The sequence below is a fragment of the Scomber scombrus genome, chromosome 14 (genome assembly GCF_963691925.1).
Source record: "Scomber scombrus chromosome 14, fScoSco1.1, whole genome shotgun sequence".
In the NCBI taxonomy this organism is placed as follows: Eukaryota; Metazoa; Chordata; class Actinopteri; order Scombriformes; family Scombridae; genus Scomber; species Scomber scombrus.
Genome location: NC_084983.1, coordinates 6,277,731 through 6,303,126, shown reverse-complemented (window position 1 = coordinate 6,303,126; position 25,396 = coordinate 6,277,731). Strand labels below are relative to the sequence as shown.

The 25,396-nt window shown below is 38.1% G+C and overlaps 3 protein-coding genes across 9 annotated transcripts in view; 1 reads left to right on the top strand and 2 right to left on the bottom strand.

Moving 5' to 3' along the window:
• The window catches only part of ankfy1 (ankyrin repeat and FYVE domain containing 1), a 14,083-nt gene extending 9,947 nt beyond the window's left edge, over positions 1–4,136 (bottom strand). Inside the window, exons 1-6 of the mRNA XM_062433795.1 lie at positions 4,059–4,136; positions 2,025–2,247; positions 1,676–1,794; positions 1,066–1,201; positions 805–928; positions 1–150 (exon numbers count right to left, since the gene is read on the bottom strand). Coding sequence (XP_062289779.1) covers positions 1–150; positions 805–928; positions 1,066–1,201; positions 1,676–1,794; positions 2,025–2,247; positions 4,059–4,068 — 762 coding nt within the window. The 5' untranslated portion in view covers positions 4,069–4,136. The remainder of the gene's footprint in view (positions 151–804; positions 929–1,065; positions 1,202–1,675; positions 1,795–2,024; positions 2,248–4,058) is intronic.
• On the top strand, positions 3,315–25,396 carry spns3 (SPNS lysolipid transporter 3, sphingosine-1-phosphate (putative)). 7 transcript variants are annotated; one of them, XM_062433803.1, is made up of 15 exons: positions 3,315–3,395; positions 5,057–5,160; positions 16,957–17,070; positions 17,915–18,155; positions 18,263–18,328; positions 18,693–18,829; positions 19,295–19,446; positions 20,293–20,359; positions 20,448–20,590; positions 21,010–21,162; positions 21,265–21,454; positions 22,780–22,845; positions 22,940–23,038; positions 23,327–23,498; positions 24,856–25,396. In XM_062433803.1, the coding sequence occupies exons 4-15, from the start codon at positions 17,936–17,938 to the stop codon at positions 24,924–24,926; spliced, it is 1,536 nt and encodes a 511-aa protein (XP_062289787.1). In that variant the 5' UTR covers positions 3,315–3,395; positions 5,057–5,160; positions 16,957–17,070; positions 17,915–17,935; the 3' UTR covers positions 24,927–25,396. The 7 variants fall into 7 exon arrangements, with proteins under 7 accessions (XP_062289787.1, XP_062289786.1, XP_062289789.1 ...); XM_062433802.1 differs by lacking the exon at positions 16,957–17,070; XM_062433805.1 differs by lacking the exon at positions 5,057–5,160 and having other exon boundaries at positions 3,350–3,395.
• ube2g1a (ubiquitin-conjugating enzyme E2G 1a (UBC7 homolog, yeast)) lies at positions 6,811–12,639 on the bottom strand. The gene is made up of 6 exons (XM_062433819.1): positions 12,468–12,639; positions 9,513–9,615; positions 9,266–9,363; positions 8,014–8,192; positions 7,767–7,886; positions 6,811–6,949 (listed from the first exon to the last, which is right to left on the bottom strand). Exons 1-5 carry the CDS (start codon positions 12,511–12,513, stop codon positions 7,800–7,802), a joined length of 513 nt encoding a protein of 170 aa, XP_062289803.1. The 5' UTR covers positions 12,514–12,639; the 3' UTR covers positions 6,811–6,949; positions 7,767–7,799.

Here is a 25,396-nt window from a genome sequence, read left to right as displayed (position 1 = left end):
CTGTGAGTCCATCTCAATGAGATAGAGAAACACCACATCTTCTCTCTCGACTTTGATGGCTTTGTGGAGAGGATACTCTGTTTTAGACTTGATCATCTTGTAGAGAAGTTGGGCACTCATGGTGCTGAAGTCTTCTTTCCTCAGATCATCCTAATAAAAAGAGGGGTCAATAAACCACAACGCAGTGTCAGTTTAAAATATCACAACTGGACCACAAGACAACAAGACAAGCATCACCTATTTTCTAAAGATAGAAGCCGTGAAATAATTCTGTATAGACAAGAGGGGGAGAGAGAGAGTTCCTCTCTTTTGTGAGAAATGATAACAGTAGAAAAAAGAGACTGAGGTGTGAAAAGCTACTGCCAGTTAACAGCCATTTTGTTACTCTGAGTCATAAAAGACAACCTTGACAAGTGTCAAGCTGTGGCCAGTCTGGATTTATTGTGTCAGAAATGATGAGATGACAACTTTTTAATGTGACAAAAAGGCAGTAAATGTGAGGAGATTAACCCGCAGAGAAACACAAGGTAAGGTTAAAAAGAATCGTTGGTGGGTTCAAAGGTGGCATACTAGTGAAACAAAGACATTTTAATGAAAACTGTTGATCGCATAATCCACACAGCTGCTTGCAGAGAGCAATCTGATAATAAGGTTTGGTGACGCAACAATTTCCACGCCGGCAGCTCTGCGAATACGTCAGTGAAAAACAATCTCAACTGTTCATCCATCCTTCACATCTATGCCAAAGCACACCCTGTAAGTTGTCCAGTTGGCCACACACAAACATTATCTGAAGGTACTCACCCAGTGACTGGCTATGATCTCCCCACAGTAGTTCATCAGGGTGGTAGCGTTTAGCTCCTCAGCTGTTTGGTAGAAGCGAATGCAATTCCTGACATTCACTGAGGACATCACGCCTTTTTCACACCTGTCCCAGAGAGGAAAGGAAATGTTTTTTCAGACCATTACGCTGCCACATATGTCACACTATAAAATGTGATGCAGTGGCTAGCAACAGTTGAAGCCTGCAGAGCAAAACTGAGTATGTGTATGACTTGTCCTGACCTCTCTCGGAGAAGCTGGAGCTGGAAGCGGTTGGCCAGCTTCATCAAGTCAATAAGAAAGGCGTCGTCCTGACTAAGTTCCAACTCGTCGGTGTATGCCCAGCGCAACATCGCCATAGCAACCTCAGGCTTGCAATCTGGAAATTCATCGTGTACCACAGTCAGGAATTAACAAAGTGATTAATTACAAAGCTGCAAGATTACTGAGGATAAATTGTTTTCAGTCTAAAACAATCAAATTAAAGATAACAAGCAAAATGACATCCATTTACTGCTTTATTTTGAAAAACTAGGATACGCTCTATGAAAACACTTGTTTAAAGCTAAGTTCACATTTCTGGAGCAGTCATTTGCTCACATTCACATGAACACAAACATTACTGATTCCCTTACTGCAAAATCTGCATGGAGGCCAAAACCTACCCTGAGCTGAACTGTGTCCAATGTTGGACTTTGACAGTTTGCACAATTCACTCCAAAATAAATATTCAGTTGTCATCTATTAACCGTTAAGTGTGTTGACTGACACAGGGGTGAGTGGATAATACTGGATTTTCACTATGATTTAAGCTACTACATTGACACAGTGATGTCATGACATGGTTGCGCACCAGATAGGTCCAGTTCAGAGGTGGAGGCCAGGTTGGCCAGACTCCAGACATCACTACGAGCAGCCAACACAAACTTATGGGCACGGAGCTTCTCCCCTGCGACGTTCACATTCAGATCACTGCAAAACCAACACAGTCATCACTGAGAGACCAAGTATATATTATAAATATTCTAGGTTTTCAAAAACATCTACGTTGCCAAGAACACTCAGCAAATGTAGCAGCATAGACCGGCTCTAACATCAACAGACACCAGAGCAGAAATAACAATAACATTAGCAGTACTGGTGGATCTGCAAAATCTCAAATAAAACATGTACTTATTCGTTTCAGCAAAAGTGATCCTCACCTGTACTGCTCCTGCTGATAGAGGTCGGCCACGATGTCCAGCAGACGGCTGATGAAGGTGTCTTCAGCTGCGGGGCTGGGAGCACCCTGGCCGGAGGTACCCTGGCCGGAGGTTTGAGCAGCGAGCACGGCACAGCGCCTCTCTGTGTCGGCCAGCTTCTGCTGCATCTTCACATACTCTTGCCTGAGCAGGGCCAGGTGCTTCTGCAGCTTGGCCACCTCCTCTGTCCCATATCAAGGTAAAGAAGACAGACGAGAGGACAAAACAAGACGCAAGATTACAAACAAGTAGGTTAGAGAGGTCTATTTATGAACACAGGTTAGAACTGGACTCTCCGAAGCACTTTTCCTGTTTCCTGTGTTTGGGATTTATTTTACACATTTATTTCCACCAAAATGTGTTTTTACCAAAACATTACTGCTGTTTAAAGATGATTCTTACATCACTGATTATATAGCAGAGAAGAAACATACTATTAAGGATGTGAACTGTGTTTCCACACACAGTAAGGGTTTAAGAAATGTGATGAGAGCCATGATTACTTTCCTTTTCCTAGATTCTCACTATTTCCTGTGTAAAGCATGCATGAAGCAAATTGTTGACACACAACTACAGCAGAACTGAAAGATAAACCATTCCCTATTACTCTTAGTTCAATTCCCTTTTTTACAGTGTCATGTCTCAGCCAAGAGTCCACAAAGTTTCACTGAGGCCCACTTCCTTCCTCTAAACCAGTAAAGTTTTAGTGAAGAGAGAATGCTGAGACAGCACGTTACTTTGGCCTCCCTTGTAAACCGTTACTGGCACAGCTACTGGTCATGAGGAACAGGAGGGGGGTGTCTCTGCAAACCACCTGATCAGCTCAACGCAGGAAGGGCGATACTGCTGGAGCAGCAGCTTAACACCAACTGACCAGCCGCTGGACAAATTCTTATACAACCCACCTACGTTATGCATAATTTAGCAGGCATCCCTAATTAATCTGCAAAGCAAATACACAACTCCAGCTTCTGGATAATTCCTACCAAAACAGAGACACAATAAACAATGCACCCCAAACTTTCAATACAGTCTATTTTATCAGGACTTGTGAACATTATACAGTCTCTTCTACACTTGAAACTTCTACTTAAAAAATAGAAAGAACACTGTGAAAATACTATGAAACTTATGACAAGACAATTCTGGAACAGCAGGGACATTTTTTTACACAAAAACATGCCATCACTTCTTCGTGTATTATTGATTAGTGTAAGTGAAGGTTCAAATGTCCAAATAACTGTTTTTTTTTTCTAGTCAGTAACAACAGAGCAGCTGGACACTCAACACTGATGGCACAGATCGGACTGTTTGTTCTCTGGATTCAAGTTGGTAAGTAGATTTCCCTTAAGGAGGAACACACAGCAGACGTTCCCTTATGTCTGGGTGGTGTCCTTGGCCATGGCACTTCTACCAGGTGGTGCAAATGATACCTGTCAGGGAGTGACACCCTCCCTGCCCCGTGAAGCCTCCCGTCCCGCTGCTAACCCTCTATTTAACGGGACAGGCGTCTAATTGTGTTTACAAAGCATGTCTTCAAGAGCAACACAGCGACAGTTAACGTTCACTCACTAATTGAAACTAATGTTGACAATATGATGCGTTCAGTAACGCTGACGTTAAGCGAAAAAAACTGGAGCTAGCCGAGATAAATTACACATTACGTAAGATAAAATAGGCTTTATTTTTTCTTAAGTAGCTAAAAAGAAACCTGACATAACAAAAAAATGATTCTCCGCAGTCCAACCCATCAACATCTCTTGCCCGGTTGGGCTAGTCGAAGCTGTGAAATCCAGCTAGCAACATCAACGAGAGCTAACGGCAGAGGTTGCTCACAGAGACAAGACGACTGTCGCAGTGCTTCGTATTTTCAACTACAGACAGCGTACGGGTCATTAAACAGCCAGGACACTAGTTGATTACGCATAATAGAATAGCAAGCATACCAAGATAAAGGGTGGTGTACCAAATAGTAAAAAAAAATCTATCTCATACCTTCCGCCATGTTGCTCAGCGTTAGCTCCGTGGCCTGACTGTCTCTATCGCGATAAGACGAGCAGGCAGAAAAAGGAGAGAGTGCTGCTGCGTTCAAGTGCTGCTCAAAATCACGTTTACTGACCGCTAATCACATGATGACCATTATCATTCCTGCAGTGAATTAACTGTATAATTAAGGTATAATTTGAGGCGTGTAGGAAGTTGATAACAGTGCTAAAGTGGATGCTTTTCCATAGGCTGCTAAAAACTAAAATGTGTTTATACATGGATTTTTCTCCCATAAAAATAGAAGTTGATGACATTTTATACAGCCTCTTACGATTTGATTGTGCGCATGAGAGTACGGAGGATTATCTCCAATGGCGAGTTTTTAAAAAGACAGCATGTACATCCAGATCATCCTGAACACCGGTCATGTTGCCTTCAGGTGCTCGTGTTACAGTCCTGTCACTCAGATGAGAAGTCGTAATAACAGTGAACAGTGAAGACTGGATTCCACTGAAAGCCCCATACTTCATTGCTCAACTTACTTTTGTACAGGGTTCAGTATCAGGGTGGAAATATGACAAATGATGGTTAGGAAGTTACTGCATACTCAGTGAAAACTACAGACATATTAACCCCAAGCTAAATTTACATATTAGACCTCTGTTGGTTTTCCATTTTGTCACCAACGCTTGATTTTTTTCACCATAATAACAATGCAAAGACTGACACATCCTATTTATCTGACTCTTCTATTAAAATCCCCTGCAGTATGTAGGATTTTGCAGCCTGTAACAATTAAACTCTCAAATCCATGCAGATATATTTATCAAAGAACCGTATGGTGGAAATAGTACTGCTGTTGTTTGCTAAGCTATAATCAAACATAGCTGAAGCTCACTTTGCATTACTTTCAGAGCATTAAGTATATTGTATTTGGCCAAGGACAGTGAATGCAATAAGACTGGAAAATCTTGTGGTACTCAGTTTGTGTGATTTTCACATTTCAGGCTGACAGCGATGTGTTTGTGGAGAGGCAAGACTGAACAAGAGAAACTGTGTACACACTTACAGGTGCCTGTGAACCACAACTAAAAGCATATTTTGTATACAGGTAAGAGTAATTGTTACCTCGGATTATTCAAATATTTGGCAGTGAGCCTTCATCAACCACAGTGGATTCATTTAGTGACTGTAACCGAAAAAGGAAGTCAAAATCTATTCATTAAAAACAATTACTGACTAGCAGAGTTCAGATAAGCAGAAAAAGAGGCACAATCCCCTCGATCCATAATAAATGATTACTGTAAAGAATAACATACCATAATATATGTTTTATGATATATGATTGGTCTTATCTGTCAAATTCTGTAATATTTAAATCATGTTTGATTTTTGATATACTGGAAAATGCCAGATCTTAAAAATACCATTCTAAAATGATTGAAAATACTTTGTGCACATGAGGTTTCTGTCGTCTTCATCATGAGCGATATGTACTTCATGTTGTATCCAAAACACACCTGAATGAAATACACAAGTAAATATTGAAAAAAAAGTCATATTTTAGAAGAACTCACTACAGGTGACAGGTTTCATAACATGAAAAATATACATCAGTATTTTGTCTTTGTACATTAGGCAAAACTGCAATAGTTCAGTGAGCAGAATAATCATGAGATTGTGGATCAGGGGGGGGAAAAAAGAGCAACGAAACAAAATGGGCACACATACTGTACACACAAACACTCAAACATTCGCAAACAAAAATTCCAGAAACATTCAGCAAAAAAAATAAAAAAATAAAAAAAGTAAGGTAAAGCATGCATAACAATTCCTACCGAGGACAACACAGACGAGGAAAAGAGCGGCTGCTAAAATAACAGAATACTGGAGAAGAGGAGTTCAAATTGTATCAGGATATCAAAAATTAAACGTGTACACTTCATACTAGGGAAGTTATTGCTATACCAAATTGTTTCCAATACCCTAATTATACAAGATTCCCTTGTGGACTGGCTATTAAATAAATTCATACATGGGTGATACACAATATCTGCATCTTTTTTTCCAATATTTTTCAACACTTGTTCAATGCAGGGTGAAGTGGCCAAGCATTTTATTAGGAGGCACTTTTGAAAAAAGATAAACAAAATTTTCGCATGCACAAAAAATGAACAGGTATACGTTGCTTTTCATAAGTCAACTTGAGTGGGATGATAAGACTTATAATTGATAAAGAAAAACTAAACCATTCAGGGTACACACACAGATGATGTGGAGTTCTGAAAGTGTTAAAGAATCCACGAGAAACAGCTGTGTATTTTAATATGGCGGTATTCCATGGAGAAAAAAAAAAGCCTTCAGTCACATCATTCATCTCGCTTGAATCAAATTGAGCTCTTCACAAGTGACATTCCTCCGACAGCGTCACACTTTCCTCTCTCTATTTAAGACCTGTTCGAACAATCTAAAGACAACAAATGCATGCTGGAGTTGAGAAGAGGGAAAAATGGACAAAAAATAAATCTATCTGAACCAGCGCTATTCATTTGGTCTAAGTGTCTTGATGGATGGAGAGGGAGCTTATATATTATCCGGTTTAGTCTGTGCTATATACATGTCTTTACAATATCTTCCTGAATGTTGAAGCAGTTCATAGACTTGAAAAATGTTTGTTTTTTTAATCATCTTCTGTTTGTTTGTTTTTTTGTTGTTTTTTTTGTTATTTTTGAGTTGGCACTTGCTTGGCGGTTTTCTGTCAGCCTTGGTAGTCACTGTTATGTTCTATTGCAGCCTACAGTAGCCAGTCTGTTCCTGCCAGAACAAAAAAAGGAGGACAAGCCTGGCAACAGGGTGGAAGAGTGCAGGAAACAGTGCCATGTTGATTTTCAATTGGAGACCTATGAGAAAGCACACACACGCATACAAACAAAGTAAGAAAGAAGAAAGACCAATCAGCAAAGTCACAATATCTTCAAATAGAGGCACGAACAATTAACGAAAGATTGATCACACATCCAGTTAGTGTACCAGGCTGTGAATGCTGCTATGATTTCTACTTAAACAGTACTATATTTGACATTTCTTGTTGAGCTGCACTGTTGGGTTAGAGAACACAGTATAGGGAGACTACTTCAAACTAATGCCACCAACAAATCTACAGTAAAAGGGATGAACACAGTATCAGCAACACCTGTCTGCTTTTTTTACATTTATACTTATGTAAAATTTTAAAGAAGTTTATGACTGAACTCAATGGTCATTTAAGTTTTAGTTTATGGGCTAAAGAGAGGAAGAATGGGTAGATTTAAGTTTTAAATTGAACAATATTGTACTGATGAAATTTTGATAATGCGCTAAACCTGCAGTGTGGAACTTTCACATATAAATAAACGTCTCTAACATTTAAGTCCTTGCTGAACGAGTTCACACATTGCTGACTAAGCCTATCACCACCAGACAAATCTCTCTATTTCACAGTATACACAGTTTTAAAATCTGGTGTCAGTGGTGATATTCCTGTGGAAAATGTAATGGTGCAGCTCTTCTAGACTTCCCAAATGTTACCAGAACGAAAGATCAAATTCTCACTGCCGTTGACATCTGAACTGGATGACATTTGTACTTAAATTTACCTGATGGAACATATTTTCATAGGTGAAGTTAGTTGTGAATCTAAAGAGTAGCTGAGGTTTGAAAAGAGTTGAGAATACTTGCCCTGAAAACATGAAGCTAGATCTTCGCTAAACATCACTCAAACGCAGTCTCTTGGCTTTTTCGTACACAACGTGCAACTTTCCTTTTGAATGCGCCGTGTCTGTCCTCCCTCCACTCTTTCTGCAGAGGGGAAGGGAATAGAAAAAATAGAAAAAAGAAAAAGAAAAAAAAGACAATTCAGTAAGAAAGGCACATCAGTTTATTCAAAAGCTATTTCTAATCATCTTTCTTAAACAAGTAAACTTACCGCAGCGTCCACATTGGCTGGCGAGTCACCATTTGGGTCTGCCAGCATAGAGATAACACTTATCATGATGGTTTCCACTGTGTGGATAGGCAGCCAGCGCTCCTCTGGTTTCTCGTAGCCGTACTTGTCCTCCCCGGGCTCGTGCAAAATTGAAATACATACATCTCCATTCTTGTCAACTAGAGAAAAAAAAACATGAAGGGGAATAAAACTTATGAAGCAGAAAATGCTTTCTCTTTCCCCATAACTCTCTTTTCCAACTATTTTTAGCAGAGGCGCTTTTGGTAGCAGTTACAGGCTTGAGTGTACAGTAAATGGATAGATTTGTATCAGCTGTGCACATCAGGACAGTCCAATTACTTTCCATTCTTCCTCAATACTCAAGCTCAGTTAAATAGTAATCCTGCCACAAACCCTGCATTGGACTGAGGTCTGGATTTTGACTTGACCACATCAGGATATTAAAGGATTTGGCTGGTGATTTTCTATATTTTTCCTCTGTTGTTGTCCAAAAACTATTAAAAACATGTCAATGAGTCACATCGTTGCACTTTGTCACATGTGCCTTCATCCCTGAAGACGGTAGTTCCCGTAGCTTGTTTGGAAACAGCCCAAAAAAGCAAAAACAATGATAAGATAGTAACAATAACGACTGTGCAGGATACACACACACACACACAATACTTATAAGTAGGAAGAGTAGGAAGAGAAAAATACCAAAAATTCCAGCCAAACCTTGTAACACTCTGAAACTTATTCCCCTCATATTTGAAATATATTAATTACATAAAGATTTTCTGATTACTTAAGTTACTTACCAGTGTCACAGAAAATAGTTGAATGGACTGTTTATACTACGTTTATAAATGATTAAGCAATGATGGTTTATTTTATTTCATAGGCAACAAAACATATCCTGTCACACATACTGTGATAAATACATTAGCATATTTTATAAAGAGTAGTGACTTAAATACTATTTATATCAAACCTACAGCTACTTAGTTTTCTCCTAAGTGACAATGGTAATTTATTTTTGTTACATCAATTTAATTTAAATCCAAATTCTTTAATAATCTGATATGACTGATAAAAGTAGGCTCTGGTAGTCTGCTGTGGAAAAGTATTCCTCTGGATGTTTCTTTAATTTAAAAAGAGGCAGCTGAAGATTATGAATCAAGCATGAAATGAAAAAAGGTTGTGTGGGGGGAAAGAGCAAATATCATCCACAGTGTAAAACACCTATACTTACCGTTAGGGTGCCAGATATCTGTGATAAATTTCATTTTAGGAGGCCTGAGAGGGTAGTCTTTGGGAAATGTCAGATGAGCTTTAAACACACCACCTTCACTGTAGATCAGAAAGATAGAAGAGAAAGATCAACATAATATTCTGTAAATACTGAGCATGCAGATCAGTAAAAGTGATAAGCATTGCTCAGAACACAACAAAAGCAGCTCTCCTGTTATACCCCGTATGTAAGAGAGTGATAGACTTACTACAGTGTGTCTGGAGGCCCAATGATAAGGACTTCCCATCTGTAGAGATCGCTATCCTCAATCAGGCCTGCTGAGAATCCCTCCACTGGGTTTTTATTCAGCTCTAGATAGAAAAACAAAAAGCACAGGTATGTCAAACAGTCGCTGGTTCATGTCACAGTACCCACAGTATGTTAACTAAGCGGATGTGTGTTTCTAAAGACCACTGAGGGGACACCATAACCCACATCTCGCTTGAGGGTTGAGTAAAGAGCAGCGTGTTGCTGAAACCACACACCACACCAATAGTCCGCAGCCACCTCATATTCACTCACAAGCAGGGCACAAAATTAGAAGCAGCCACCAGACACATGCTGGTCAAATATGCAAGTGGCTGGTAGATTTACATCACTCACCAGAAAAAAAACCCCACAATGATAATCTACTGAGTGGCTGGTCAAATCTGAACATTCACTAACTATTTGGCTGGTGGACAAAAAAGTTAATTTTGCACCCTGCTCACAAGGCCACACTGCAGTTCTTCAGGTATATACTGCACTTTGTAATTACTACATTTAAACATCATTTTATTTTGAATTATTAATTATATAATAATTACAAACTCAAAATAGCTGCAGCCTTTATATAGGCGATGTTAAAATACCTATTCTTCTGTCTTCGGCTTCTTCTGTAAGTAGGTGTTTGTTTTGTATCTCTTGCACCACAGTGCTCATTTGTCTCTGTTTAACATGACATTTAAAATACTACTAAGAGAACGACTCCACCTTTTTTCTGGCTTGTTGAAATGGAAACGTCCACTCAGCCGTTACCAAAAAGCAGACACATACAGTTTACCAACAGTGTCGTCCTACCATACTCACTTGGTGTATGGTGGTTAGCTGCTGAGTGCTCAGAGCTCTGAGGCACTGGTCACTGAAGAGGCAGGAGCAGAGCCACAGTTTATATGAATAACGAATATGAATAATGGCAAAGTGGGCTAAGAGGTGGATATTGGTTATAAGTAGCAATGTCATCATGCAGAAACCTACATCAGGTCACATGGGAGTCATTTTGATGCTGAAATAGTAGATATAAAAAGTATGATATAAAAACCTTAAAATATATATAATATTTAAAAAGTCATAATAGACCCACCATTTGCATGATTTCAGTTAGGCTTAGTGGTAGGTTACACAATGGTTTAAGGATGAACTGATAAGATGTACCAATATGTGGTCATTTAGAGAGGATCTTCCACTTATGATTTCTGAACTGAGCCCATAAATTAAACTTTGTTTTTTCTTAGTTTCTAGAAATCTAATGAAAACAATTATTTTCCATTATTTTAAAGACACTTTTGTCACAAGTCTTCTCACATATCTCATTCAATTGTCATCAGATTTGATGGTATGTAACATATCTGGATGACCATCCCATTTTGCTGAAACTCCATAAAGTTGCCATAAAGTATTGTCATTCTTGAATGCAGCATTCAACTATAAACACACAGATCACATCCACATAAACTCCAATCAGTCCAGCAAAAAACTGCTGTCACTTCAACAACATGACCAATTTAAACATAAACATGTAATCTTGAGTCTTTCTCAAGTTTAACATTATGCACCATTAACTAGTTTTAAGAACTGTCCAACAATCTGTATGGCTGTATCTATTTATATGTGTGTTTTGATTTATTGGGCAGCCCTGGCAAATGTGACAGTATGTCCTCTCTGAGCGCTTCCCAGCTATATATCATTTGGTCAGTTGGCAAACTAACTGCTATTCACCCTTTGTTTTGTACATTCAATTATTGTCATATTTTTAGAGCAGCTGTCCCTGTGTTACAAGTTAAGTCTGAGATCTTTTGAGGTAATACTTGATGTCTTGGAAGCAAACGTGGCATGGGTGAAGGCTTTGGTGGGTTTCAATGCCACTAATTTTAGACTTTAAGCTCTGTATTATTTTTCTACAACAAAGGACATGAAAAAAAAGCTCATTTGTATTTATTTCAGCGGCCTGTACAACAGAAGTATGAGCAGTTTCTGTCAAATGAAATCTTTCCTTATTAACTGTACAACATTAAGTGTGTGTCATTTTTTTAAGTTCAGGTTTTAGTGGTCAGTTTAAAAAATAGAGAAGGCAAAAAATGCTAACTGTAATTAAGGAATTTAGACATAAATTATTCATTTCAATCAAATCCTACTCTAAAAATAAATCAGGTCCAGATTAATACCCACAGAGACAATATCTGAAAGACTACAAAGGAGCACATTATGTCCCTGACAGTTTGCATAAGAGATTCACAATCTTAAAACAAACCCTGACATTAGCTTGAGCAATGAGCCCAAAAGGATACGACTACTTTTATAAAGTGACTAGTACTAAAGGTGGCTAAATTAACTTCGCATTAAACTGCTAAAATAGCGAATAGTGGCAATGTAAGATTAACATTAGCTGGTTAGCTCTGCGTGTTGCAGCTAACCACAGTGACAGCAGCTAAATATACCAACTCTTATATGGTTTGCGAAAGAAAACGGGTCAACTTGTGTAACGTCACTTACGTGTTATGCATAAAACAGTCATTATCATCACGTTAATCACATATAACTACCAAAAAAGCGTGTCCAAAAATGTCAAACAACATGTTATGTCGGTTAAAATAGATGTAAACACATTGAGTCGGCTACAGGCTAACGCTCGGCTAACTGATTGCTGCTAGCCCGGCTGTGGAAAGTCGTTGGGACTTGTGACAGTGGCTTTCTACTGGAATCAGTAAACAACGTCGAAACGTATGATTGTGAGTTTGTCAGGAGTTTATACCAACATCCTCTGCTGTAATACCCCCGCAGTTTATTTGTCACGGAGCCGTAACGTTGATGTGGAAGGTTCAAGAAAACAGTTTCAATCACAGCTAACGGCAGCGTCCGCGAAAAATGCACCGTTAGCATCAGTTAACACCAAGGTTTAAATTACCTGCAAGCTGTCTCCTGAGTAACAGCGCTGACTGAGGCTCTGTCATAATTTAGCAAGTGTAATGCCGCTGTGTTCAATGGTGAATGTTTCGAGGTAACAGCGTAAAATGAACGGTCGTTAAACAGTCCTCCGTCCCCTCTATTTTCAGTTAAGCGTTCTCGTCATTCTTCTTCGTCGTCACCTTCTCCTGCTGCAGCGTCTTCTTTTCTTCTTCTTTTTTTTGTTGTTTAATGGCGGTTGGCAAACAGCCTATAGGAGCATTACCGCCACCTTCTGGATTAACAGTTATTATTGCATTATATTTTCTTCTTTTAAAAAAATCTGAAAATAACCCTGTCCTACATCACCTGAACTCCTCTGCAATATTTCTCAAATCCTTTGTAGTGTATCTTTAACTTTGTAACTTTTTAAGTGTCTGTCTCTCTTGCTGATATCCAGGACAGTATAAAAATACATTTCCTGTAGTCCACAGTGTTCACATCTGACTGTAGCCAATTCATCATGTTTAATGTACTGTTCAGGCCAGTGTGATCACACCTCATCCTTGATATAATATTCTCCTCCTTTCGAATTATATTGTTTTCTCTCATTTCTCCTACTTTTCTTGAAATGCTGTAGTAGTTTTGGTCCTTCTGCTGCTGCAACATCTACTGCTGTTGATATCCTTATTGATGCATTACTGCCATCTTCTGAATATGTCTTCAGTTTGAGTTGTGCGGGTTATCCTGTCCTGAATTAAACGCAACCACACAAAGCAGCCATATACAATAACGGAGGTCACAGAAGGCCAATGCTTTGTAAATATTTCCCCTATCGCAAACCCCCAAACAAACTACTACTACAAACATACTAATGTCCTGCTTCTGGCTATGTGCAAGATTATTCTGTCATAGACTCACATTGGATGTCATTTTGACTCATAGATGCTTTTATGTGAAAGATTTGTTATTGTCGATATAGAGTAGTATAGTGTCATAAAACTGATAATCTCTTGTCTTTCAAGGCATGTATCCAGTATGTTAGAAAGAAGTTGAAGCTTTTACTGGGATGTACTATAGAAACAAGTCTTGCTTTTTTTTATGTGAAACAGAAATTGATGGAGTCTACCTTTTTACCTGTCACTGATTATGGGGACGTGTTGTACATGGATGCCTCTGCTGGATAGTGTGTATCATGGGGCTCTGAGACACATACAAACTCACTATTGTGTATTATTCTATGTTCACGCTGCCTCAGTCATTGATATGTTTTGATTTACAAAGCCATTCCTGTCAAAACCCCTACTTACTTATCTTCTCTTTTAAATTTCAAATATGGAAATTACAGTCTTTGTTCCCATGTGATTTGCTGAGTTGTTCCGGAAGTCTGAAGAGAACTGTGTAAGACAGCTTTTAGGCTTCCTGCCACTGCTGCATGGAACAATCTATAGACTGATCTTAAACGTCAAAACATAGTATCCCTAAACTATTGTAAAACTACAGTGAAATTTGTGGAGTCCAGGTTGTCTGTGTGCAAATGTTTTATCTGACCATTTTAATGTCACTCAAATCTAAGTGCTTTTATATTAACTTAATGTGTTGCTGCTATTTGACCAGGTCTCTCTTGTAAAAGAGATCTCAGTGGGACGAACCTGGTTAAATAAAGGCTAAATAAATATACTAAATTCAATAGTAGTAGTAGTATTTTCAAGATCATTCGACCACTTTCATGGCATTTCTTGTGGCAAATTATAATAGCTTCCCTTATGTGTAAAAATTAAATGTAAACACAGTGTTTTCTTGCTCTGGAAGTCGTGAACAGCCATGCTTTCAATTATTTATTTTTTTAAACCCATTGTCTCGAGATCATGAGTTAATTTATCTCATTGTCTCAAGGAAACAAAAGGCTCATTTCCCAAGATAATGAGATCATTTATCACAAGATTTATCGTGGGTGGAGCTCATTGTCATTTGTTTATTCCTGTCTTCTCCTCTCCATGTCTCCCTCACACTGTCCTATTTATTTACTTTCTTATATACTTTTTGATGTGACATTTTTGACTTAAATCAGTTGGTACAGTTGTCAAGATGCCATCTATGGAACTCTTGATCTCTTAACTATAAACAGTAAGTAATAAGAGGAAATAACCTTCTGTTTTCTAGTGGTAATGGGTTAAATATCTCGATGTAGATAACAAAGCTCATTTTGAGATAATGAAATAATGAACTCTTGATCTTGACGTAAATGCTTTTTAAAAATTGCACATCCGTTCTGGGCTTCAGTACCTTGCTTGCATTACAATTCCCCATCTAATCAGTTAACCCACAAGATGAGACTAACTCTGAAAGGCCACTTGAACACACAAAGCCCTCTATTAAGCTTTTCAGCTTCACCATCAAACCAGTTTAATCTCATCTTAATCTCATCTAATTTTAATTTTTAATTTAATCAACCCAGTGTCAGCTGTACTACATCACAGTAAACACTAGATGGCAGCAACTGCTGTGGCGCTAACAGAGCTCAACAAAATGATTACAAAATTTACTATGACCATTAACTTTTGTTGTTCCCCTCCCCTATGCTACTTTCATGACGATTGATAATACCAATAATAAAAAATTATCATCACAATATTAAGTTCATAGAGTTGTAACAGCAGGTGGAAATAACCCCCATACAAATAGATAAGCATAATATCATCTAATAAATGTTTTTAGATTATTTTACTTTTTTCAGGGAAACCCTTTTTTCCCCCTGCAGCTCTAACAGTACAGTGTGAGTACAGCTCAGTTTGGTTACTTCTTCAAATGAGAAAATGATCTCACTTGTGTTAAGAGTTAAGGAGGAAGTTAATTGGTAGATTTTAACTGCAGATTCTCACAAACAGTGACCACAAATGCAGTTAGCTCTGTGGTGGTCAATGTGTGTCTCTGCTCTTGTCACGGAGTCATTTTTGATAAAGGAAAGCCATTGAACTATCTGACTAAGTGGCCCTGTGACCTATCTGAAGAGTCTATAATTGGATCAAAGGTTTACCATGTACATAGCAATGTAGACTTATATAGAGCTACTGACTCTTGTCTATTTCATGGGAATGAACTTGATGTTCTTACTGTGGGCCACCGAGATACATTTGTGAGGCTCATGATATGTAGAGATTCATTATCTCAAGTAGGAATGTCCAAAGTATTCCACAAAGGGCCGTGCGGCTGCAGGTTTTCATTCAGCCTTGAATCATTTAATCAACTGATCCAAGTCTTCAGATGGTCTTCAAACTGGCAGACACATGGCCCTTTGTAGAATCGTTTTGACATGCCTTAATCTGTCGACAAAAACAATCAAATCTCTAGGCTTAACTCTTGAGACAGAGGCAATTCTTTCACAATGTCCTGTTAAAGATTAGAAGCTTTGCTATCTTAGTTGAAGCAATCATTTTAAGGTCACCTTGACAGAAAACAGAAAACATTTGAAGGATATGTTGAAAATAGTGATATTCTGGATAAAATTGGTTCATATTAGGGCTGCTCAATAGTGAGCCTAGAATTCATTTGAATAGTTAATATTACTATTGAACATCCATATGAATAGTGAATGGGTTTTGGCAGCAGTTATAAGGATTCACGTAAGGAAGGAATGATCATATGAAACATATATGTGGAAATCTTTCACGTAGCAGATTAATTTCACTTAAGCATCTGTTTTGAACATTCAAATTAGAAAGAAAGGGGTTTATATGGAAGAGTAGGTACTGAAGATTCATTTTCTAAGGTCACAACTTCATGTTACTGAAATTAAATATTTATTTTTACACTTTCAGTATTTTTATGCACAGGAATGTAATATCACAGACGACATAAATTACCAGTGCAGTGGTAGCACGCCACCAATTAAACAGCAGCAGGGCTTCAGACCACAGCCTTGCTGAGACTTAAGTAAAGTTAACAATAAAGCAGCAGTTTATTGCCCTGAATAAAATATTATATCCTCAACGCAATCAGAAAATTCAATTTTATATACATCAGTAAGATTTTGAAGACAGGCATTTTAAACAAAGACATCACAAGTGTTTTGTTAGCGGTGGTGGAAAAGACCATCATCATCCTTTGGACTAACACACACTAATGTATCAGAGGCAGTATCTCCCTTTAAACATCCAAATACTGTATGTATCTAAGCAATTCCTGCTTCAATCACAGAGCTTGCACCACTGATGAAAGTCACGACACATTCATCTATAGTTTACCATCTAACACCCACATCTGCTGTTGTGTGAGTTGTGTGTATAAACCTGCTAAAGTTTTTTTCTTTTAATGAATCAGGCCAGTAGCTTTAATATTCTTTAAAATTGTTGTTTATTATAAGAAAGAATGAAAGAAAAAGTAAAAACAGACAAGAGAATGAAAATGATTATTTGGCTTGTTTACTGCATTGCATCACAGTGAAAGCCTGTGTGAAAACATATGACCAACCCAAAAGGGGCTGGTCCCCTGCTAACCTAATATCTCTTTAGGCATGTTCCTGTTGTCTTCAAGCCTCAGAGACACACTGGAAACAACACTGTAATCTGACAACTGCAACTATGGAATGAATGGAGAAGATTGCATAAAGTAGACATCATCAACACGTACGTGGGGCTATTTATCATTTATATTTATAGAGACTGTTCTGATAGCTGAGGGGTTGTACAAGTATGATAATCTAATAAGTACCTGAAAGCTTTAACTCATAGTGAAAAAATGTTGAATTCTTGTCAGCTCATTTATGCTCATATATTGTAATGCATGACCTTTACATGTCTTTTTCTGTTATTATTTTATAGTTTTAACTAGATAACATTTGTTAGGATTCTACATTGTACACCCAGTGTCTTATACCTCTCTCAGACATATAACTCTGAACTCCTATAATCACATAATAATTGTCTAGTGGTTGGTTACAAAGCTATCATGTGGTGTTGTGAAACTAGTGGAGGAAAAAGCTGAAAGACTGAGAATCTTCCTTCTCCTTTCTTGCATAGTTGCGATGGTTGGTTCTCAGTTGTGTAGTCACCTTTTGTGTCATAAGGACTATTTCGAAAGTGGTACCACAAACCACATTATCTGATTTCGTCTAAACTAGATTACTCTCAGGAGCACAGGAGTCAAAAAGAAACCCAAAAGAAACCCATTGGAATATAACCTGAACACTTCTCACAGTGAGTCATGAGTTGGATTAATGTACAATGGGATAGAAACAGTTCTTTATTGTTCTGTGAAGCAATAAGACCTTATTTTAAAGATGAAAGCGGGAGCTACAATTCGTAGCCACTTGATAAAATAATTTAACCCACTCTATATACTGTATAATCAAATGAATCAATCCTGTCTGAGCTATATAAGACTTGTTTCCAAACTACTGTGTGCATGCTGTAACATGAGTGTAGAGGAAAATATTACTCTAAAACTAAGTCCTGCATTCTCCATTTCCAGGTAAAGAAAAAGCTGCTCACTATGGAACCAAAGGGATCCATCACGTCCCCCAAGGACAAACCTCAACGGAGTCTGAGCACCAGCTCTGGTCTACGCTATGGTTCTCTTGTTAACAGCGTTACATCCCTTGCACCAGAGCTGGTGGACAAACCACCTATATCAAATAGACGGGCCTACATAGCTGTAGCTGTGCTTTGCTACGTCAACTTGCTCAACTACATGGAGCGGTACACAATAGCAGGTTAGATGAGATCTTGTGTACACACAACAACACCACCTCACAACAAACACCATGTACTGCTTTTAATTTGGTGGTTTTACATATGAATTGTCTTTATTTTTATGTAGGTGTCCTTCCCATCATTCAGAAATACTTTGACATAAGTGACAGTACAGCTGGACTTCTACAGACAGGTATGACGGTCGATGAATCACATTCACACACTCACACACTGTCCTTTTGAGAGATGAATGTTCAAAACTCTAAAAAAAACTATATATATATATATATAGGGTGTGTTGTAGATCTCTTACTGACACGTTCTTACCTAAGATAGAATTTTGCAACATGTGCTGCAAGTAAATTGCACTTGCTGCACGGTTGGTTATTGCAAGACCCTTAGTGGTTCAAAATTAGATTAGTCAGATTATTCATCAATGCTTTTATAAATGTACTTTGTTAGCCCTTGCTCTTGCAGGGTTTCCGGTGTGTTTTCATTCATTGTTAAATTATAAAGTCAGAATTTCTTCTGAGCATTAAATACTAATGTACTTACAGTTTTCATCTGCAGTTTCTTACTTTTGGCCCCTTTCTTCGGTTACCTTGGTGACCGCTACAACCGGATATACATCATGGCTGGTGGTTTGAGTGTGTGGCTTGTGACAGCGGCCGGCAGCTCTTTTGTCAATAAGTCGGTAAGTGACAAAATTACTATTATTACAACAAATAATCAGCAGCAAGATCAGGAGGTGCTGTTTCCTGGTACTGTGTGTTAGTTCTTCTTCCTCTCTCATCTGAGGACATGATCAGTTCTCACACAGATGCCCCTGAATGTCAGGGCAGTTCAGACAGGAAGTTTTTGATGAGTTTGTTTCTTTTTTAGGATACTCATTCTTAGGCCTGCAACTAGAAAAACCATAAATAGATGCTCAAGCAAATATTGTATGAGTCAACATAGTATCTATCAACTGTTGTAAATTTGTTTAGTGCACTACATGAAGTCAACATGAACATGAAGTAGAAAAGAGCAATCCTGCAGTTTCTTTAGGAAAAAAAATAAATATGTATTAATGATTAATCGGCTTTAAGAGCAGCATTATGTCAAACTGTGAGAGGGTCTCTGTGGTCTTTGGGATTAAACGTTGTCTTGATCTCTGCAGAACTTCTGGCTTCTGGTGCTGCTGAGATCTTTGGTCGGGGTAGGAGAGGCCAGCTACTCCACCATTGCCCCCACCATCATTGGTGACCTCTTCACTGGGCCTAAGCGACTCATCATGATCTCTGCCTTCTACATCTTTATCCCTGTTGGAAGGTTTGAAACAACATCACATTTTAACCCATTAACTATACATGTTCACCTTTTTTCAGGCACATTTTCTTTTCAAACAGCAATAGGCGTTTTTACATGGGAAAAGACAACTGATGGTGTCAGAACTCTGGCAAAACACAGGTTAGCTCATTACCACACTGTCAAGGCTTAGTGGGACACTTGAGTAACACCAGAGGTTTTTCTGCAATGACTAAACAAAATGTCAGCTGTGAAACAAGAACTACTAGTTTGGGGTCATGTCAGTACAGTATTGAAATATATTACGTCACAATAATTGGATTTGATTTATCTGCTTTTTGAGGCAAAGTTACAATGTGTTGCTGTTGTGTGGGAATGTAACTGAAAGCATGGATTGTTCAGACATTCCATGTGAGCGCTACATTTACTGATGGTGGGAAACTCCGGCGCCTGAACATTCACAAACAGTGCTGCTGAAAAATCTAATCAGGAAGATGGACAATAAAAAACCATGAACAGTGTGAAAAGGATTATGGGATTTCTTCCTTCAAAAACAATATGTGCTTTCAAATGCATTACCAAGCAGAGATAACAACCCATGGCAAGAAAAAAACCTACTTCAAATCTCATTTTGCAAGTTAATTTTGCTGAAAACATTCACTTGGTAAGCTGTGAAATTAGTTGGAAAATGAGTTTTTAGCATATCAACTACTAGCCAAATCCAAAATATGGTGATTTAAACTGTTCAAAGTTATATCAATATGTAAAGAGGTTGAATTATTCTGTAAATACCAGGGGACAGGCTACCACATTATTAAGCTTGTTTATTATTGTCATTCTTTCATATTTTACCCTTTTATGTGTTTTCAGCGGTCTTGGATACATAGTGGGGTCATCAGTTACTCATCTCACAGGGGACTGGCACTGGGCTCTCAGGGTGAGAACTGTTGCATAATCAGTCATGTAAATATACGTCGAGCACTGTCCATAATAGACATCGTTAATATTTTGTTTTGTATTATCAGGTCACTCCCATCTTGGGCTTACTGGGACTTTTGTTGTTGGTGCTCTTATGCCCAAACCCACCCAGAGGTGCTGCAGAAACCCACGGAGTCGGAGTCACAGGGAAGAGCTCTTACCAAGAGGATGTCAAGTATCTTTTGAAAAAGTAGGACATTGAAATGAATAATAGATTAATACTATAGCCTCACAGATACAGCTATATTTTAAGAGTAAAATCAGTTATCAGTTATTTTGGTTATTAAAGAATTTTGAACAAGATATTATGTGCTGAGCAGGACATTCACACAAATAATTATGTCAGTGCCCTCTGGTGGATAAACTATGTAATGGCATCACTGTCTCTAAATGATTTAACTTAAGTTTTAATTTAAGTTTCTTAATCTCCAAAGTATTAAGGTATTGGTATATACTGATATAATTGCAATAAGCTAATATTGGTGGATATATTGTCACAACTGATTTATTGATCAGACATGAATTAATGCTGTGGTATTTTACATTAACCCTAACATTTACAGAGATATTATATTTTCTAATCCTCTTGTTTTGTTACTCTGACTCTAGTAAAAGTTATGTGTGGTCATCGATGGGAGTGACAGCTATGGCCTTCCTCACTGGAGCTCTGGCTTTCTGGGTGCCTACTTTTTTGGCCAGAGCTCAGGTCAGTGCGGGAGTCCGGCCGGTGTGTATCAAAGAGCCCTGCAACGCCCAAGACAGGTGCAGTGTGACCTTTAACCTGCACCCCCATTCATTCACTTCACGTCCTTCAAAACGTCTAGGAAGTTTTGACAATGCCGCTTTCCTCTGCTCCCTTTACAGTCTTATCTTCGGCGGTGTGACGGTGGCATCGGGCATTCTGGGAGTGGTTCTTGGCACCAGTTTATCCAGATATTTTAGGAACAAAGTGTCTTATGCGGACCCACTCATCTGCGCTGTGGGCATGCTGGGATCGACCCCCTGCCTATTTGCTGTCATCTTTTTGGCATCAACTAGCATTCCAGTTACTTATGTAAGAGACAAACTTGTGTCTTTGCTGGTGGCCTCAAGTTAAATATTTATTTGAAACAATGGATTTAGTTACTTGAAAGTCTGTGCTACAGTTTCTGCAGTGTTGGAAGCAGGACAAAACTTAAAGCGTAAATTCACATTCAACGCTCGTATGTATGTTAGAAAAGTTATTAGTCGCTGTTATCACTGGAGAAATCCTTACTAGACAGGATTCCAACTCCAAATCTTCAACACTCTCAGACAGTGTAAGTGAGTACCTTCCAAAAGGAGTCTTTTTGGTATGACATTCCCCATGCGACAGCTCAGCACAGAAACACTGTGTGTGGAAACACAAAGAGGGACATTCACACTAAAAAGACTCTAAGAAGTTAGGCATTTGACTTACTGAGACTTCTGGAGCCTCACATTAGGGTTGGCTGATGTGTGACAGGGCATTTTGTCCAACATTAAGAGGAGATCTCTTCACAGTTACTATGGCCAGGAAGTATGATTACAGCAACCAATGACTGTTTCACTATACATATGAGAATATGAGGATTGTGTTAAGAAACATTTTAGCAAATGTGAACCTATCCTTTAATACTCACAACATGTTGCCACATGTACATGTTCAAACTCTCTCCTTGTGATTCTGATTATGAAGAGCCGATTTATGTCACTCAGTGATCTAATCAATTAACTCTAATCAGCAGCCAATTATCCAGCTGAGACCAGTGACAGCTTCTCTACCATCTGGAATCTGCAACAGCACCTTTTAAATTTCTTCCAAGTGTTAAAGTGTCAATATAAAACAGTTTCATCACCCAACAGACATTAGCACTTTAAAGTCGATGTGTTTGTTTGTGAGAGGGATGTTTGCCCCTTTAACTCGTATTAAATATATTACAGAACATAATTTTAAAAGTACTTAATAAATCAAACATGTCATTATTAATAATTTTAATGTTATTTATTTGATTTATTTTGCAATATTTTATTATATTATATTATTATATTATATATCTTTTTATATATTTATTTATTTTAGTCCATAATGTACATACAACGATGCACAAAATCAAATGTAACAATTTTTTAAAATCATATATTAGTGCAGTTATGGCATGTGGAGTTTTTGCTCAATCAGTATAAGTATTACAGCTTCAAATAAATGCTGAAGCTAGCTTAAGAAGAATATGTGATAATGTAAAAAAGTGAAAATCAAAAATCAAGCTGCTAATTTATTCATTAAGAGATGAGTGAAGAATTGATGAATTTATAAGTTGATCTATTGCTTAATGATTGTCTTAAATATGCCCCTAATTAATGTCTCATGTGTCATTTCAGATATTCGTTTTCTTGGCTGAGCTGCTGTTGTCACTGAACTGGTCCCTCCTGGCAGATATACTGCTGGTGAGTGTGAATGATGCACTTGGAAATAAAAAACATGAAAAAATCTGCTGAACCTTGGAATTCAATTGGTGGTTTGTGTTCCTTTTCTCTTCAGTATGTTGTTGTACCGACCAGAAGGTCCACAGCTGAGGCTCTCCAGATTTCAGTCTGCCATCTTCTGGGTGACGCTGGGAGTCCTTATCTAATTGGAGCGGTGAGAAATAGTTCCAATTACCCACATTTTGTTTCATCACAGCACCTCTGACAGCTTGAGTAAACCAGTGGTACTCAAATGTTTTCACGCCAAGGACCCTTAAGCTGACACAAATTAAACCACAGACCCCCATTTGATTAGATTTTGCTCCAGTGTTCCCCATCTGAGAAGATTTATTCTTTTAGATGTTTTATTACAGAAATAACCCCACTATGAGAACCACAGGAGTAAACTACTTTGTTTGTGTATGACTGAACACTAATGCTGTGTTTACACTTGTGCCAGTAGGTTTCTGATGCTATACGCAATTCTAACCCTGCAACTCCTCAGTGGAGCTTCCGCAGTCTGAAGTACAGTTTCCTGATCTGCCCATTCATCGGAATCCTGGGCGGATTGTTTTTCCTCATGACTTCCCTCTACATTACTGAAGACAAGAAGGCAGCCCAGCAATTGGTTGAAGGTAAATGGACAGTTACTGTTCTTTGATTCTCTTGTGAACATCAACCAAGGCCCAAACAGAACAATTGTCTGCAAATTCTACTGTTCTTTTGAGCTCTGGTTACATATTAACATATAATATTCTGAGAAGTAATCCACTATAACATGGACAGTTTAAGAAAATCATGTGGCAGAACAATAAATAGCCCAATATCTTTTTTTTATTTCATGCATTCTCCCTCCTTCCCAAAGCCTGACACCTATATTACCCACAATGCAACTCAACCATCAGATTCAAGTGTGTTATGCTAGTTGTGGCTAATATAGCCTTGAGCAGAGATGAGCAGCGGTTTACAGACGTCTGGTATCCTCACTTCTTTCTAATTGTACGCTCAGATTCATTTTACTTTATTAACTTAGACTTACGTCTTCAGCCCCAACAGACATCACAGGCAATTTATCACACTCTGCATTCAGCAGTAGTTTTCACTCATGCAGTTATACTCATCAGGCTTTTTGTGCAGGCACATGATTGAGTATTAACCACCAATAAATGTGTTTCTTAATGTAACACTCATGCTGCAGTGTCAGCCTAGCCCTTCCTGAACAATAATCTTTATTCAACTCACGTATTACTAAATAGTAATCCTCCTTATGCAGTTAAGAACAAATTCCCATTTTCTGCACACATGACACACTAACACTAGCAGTCTTGTAGGTTCTCTAACAAGTGAAAGCCAGAGATGGGCCAAACTTTATAAAGACAACATTGTCTTTTGTAGTTTGGATCTGAGTTGACTACATACTCTCCATTCTGCTGGACTGTTTATCAGTGTGCATCACAGCTGCACCGAGAGGCCTACTTAGTAGATAGGAACTGGTTCTCTCCTAACATGGTCTGACGCATTGTTTTCTGATCTAGAGCTGCATGGATTAGTCTATTCATTTATTATTCAATTAACAAAAAAAGAATCAACTATTTTGATAGTCAGTTAATCATTTTGAGATATTTTTATGGTGGTTCCAGATTCTTAAATATGAATGTTTTCTTGTGCTTTAGTCTTCTATGATAATAAACTGTATATATTTGGGTTGTGAACACAAGGACAAAACAAGACATTTTAAGCGTTTGGGAAGCAGTGATTGACATTGTTCACCAATTTCTGATATTTTAACTACTAATTAATAGATAAAATAAAATTTGGTTTCCAAGTCATTCTCCTAAAACCTCCCTCCTTTAATTTCACATGTTTGTGTGTGTGTGTGTGTGTGTGTGTGTGTGTGTGTGTGTGTGTGTGTGTGTGTGTGTGTGTGTGTGTGTGTGTGTGTGTGTGTGTGTGTGTGTGTGTGTGTGTGTGTGTGTGTGTGTGCTTTAACAGGAGATCCCCCACCAGAGAACAGTCCTGTATCTGAGCCCCCTTTGGAAGTGAACAATGAGAGTAACAAGTGAAGCTAAACAAGAGCAAACATGCAATAAAAGTATTTGTTAATATGTGAAGTTGAGTATAAAAAATGCCGGTGTGGAGACCGGGATGTTGAAGCTGCCTTTTTCATCATTTTACAGGCACACACTGATGACAGATACATTTGTGTTAATTCTCAATGTCAGACCAAATAGTCTGCTACCATATTGTGTAAATGTACTTAATAAAGGCTTTAAAGACGTTTACATTTTATATATGTCACCCTCTATTCTTAGACCCTCAAATTAGATAAGAATGAGCCCCCTTGCAAAAAAGTGTTAAAAAAAAGTAAACATGTAAATACTGTCATTTTTTACTTAATTTTGTAAAACAACGTGCATCTCATTTGCCTCAGTGTATGTGTGTACTGTACTGTACTTGAAAATGAAATGCTTATATTTTCTTAATTGAAATGGGTTTTTTTAACTTTTCAATAAATTTGTAATAGCATTTGTAA

What these genes read in the sequence shown, in the direction of transcription:
- spns3 (XM_062433800.1), top strand. Translation starts at nt 6,928, where the DNA reads ATGTTGATTTTCAATTGGAGACCT. An exon ending in ACTGGCACTGGGCTCTCAGG is followed by an intron (nt 20,360 to 20,447) that starts GTGAGAACTGTT and finishes TTGTATTATCAG; the next exon opens with GTCACTCCCATCTTGGGCTT. An exon ending in GTCCTTATCTAATTGGAGCG is followed by an intron (nt 23,039 to 23,326) that starts GTGAGAAATAGT and finishes TTGTGCCAGTAG; the next exon opens with GTTTCTGATGCTATACGCAA.
- ube2g1a (XM_062433819.1), bottom strand. Translation starts at nt 12,513, where the DNA reads ATGACAGAGCCTCAGTCAGCGCTGTTACTCAGGAGACAGCTTGCAG. An exon ending in AGATATCTGGCACCCTAACG is followed by an intron (nt 8,193 to 9,265) that starts GTAAGTATAGGT and finishes TTTTTTCTCTAG; the next exon opens with TTGACAAGAATGGAGATGTA. An exon ending in CAGCCAATGTGGACGCTGCG is followed by an intron (nt 7,887 to 8,013) that starts GTAAGTTTACTT and finishes TCCCCTCTGCAG; the next exon opens with AAAGAGTGGAGGGAGGACAG.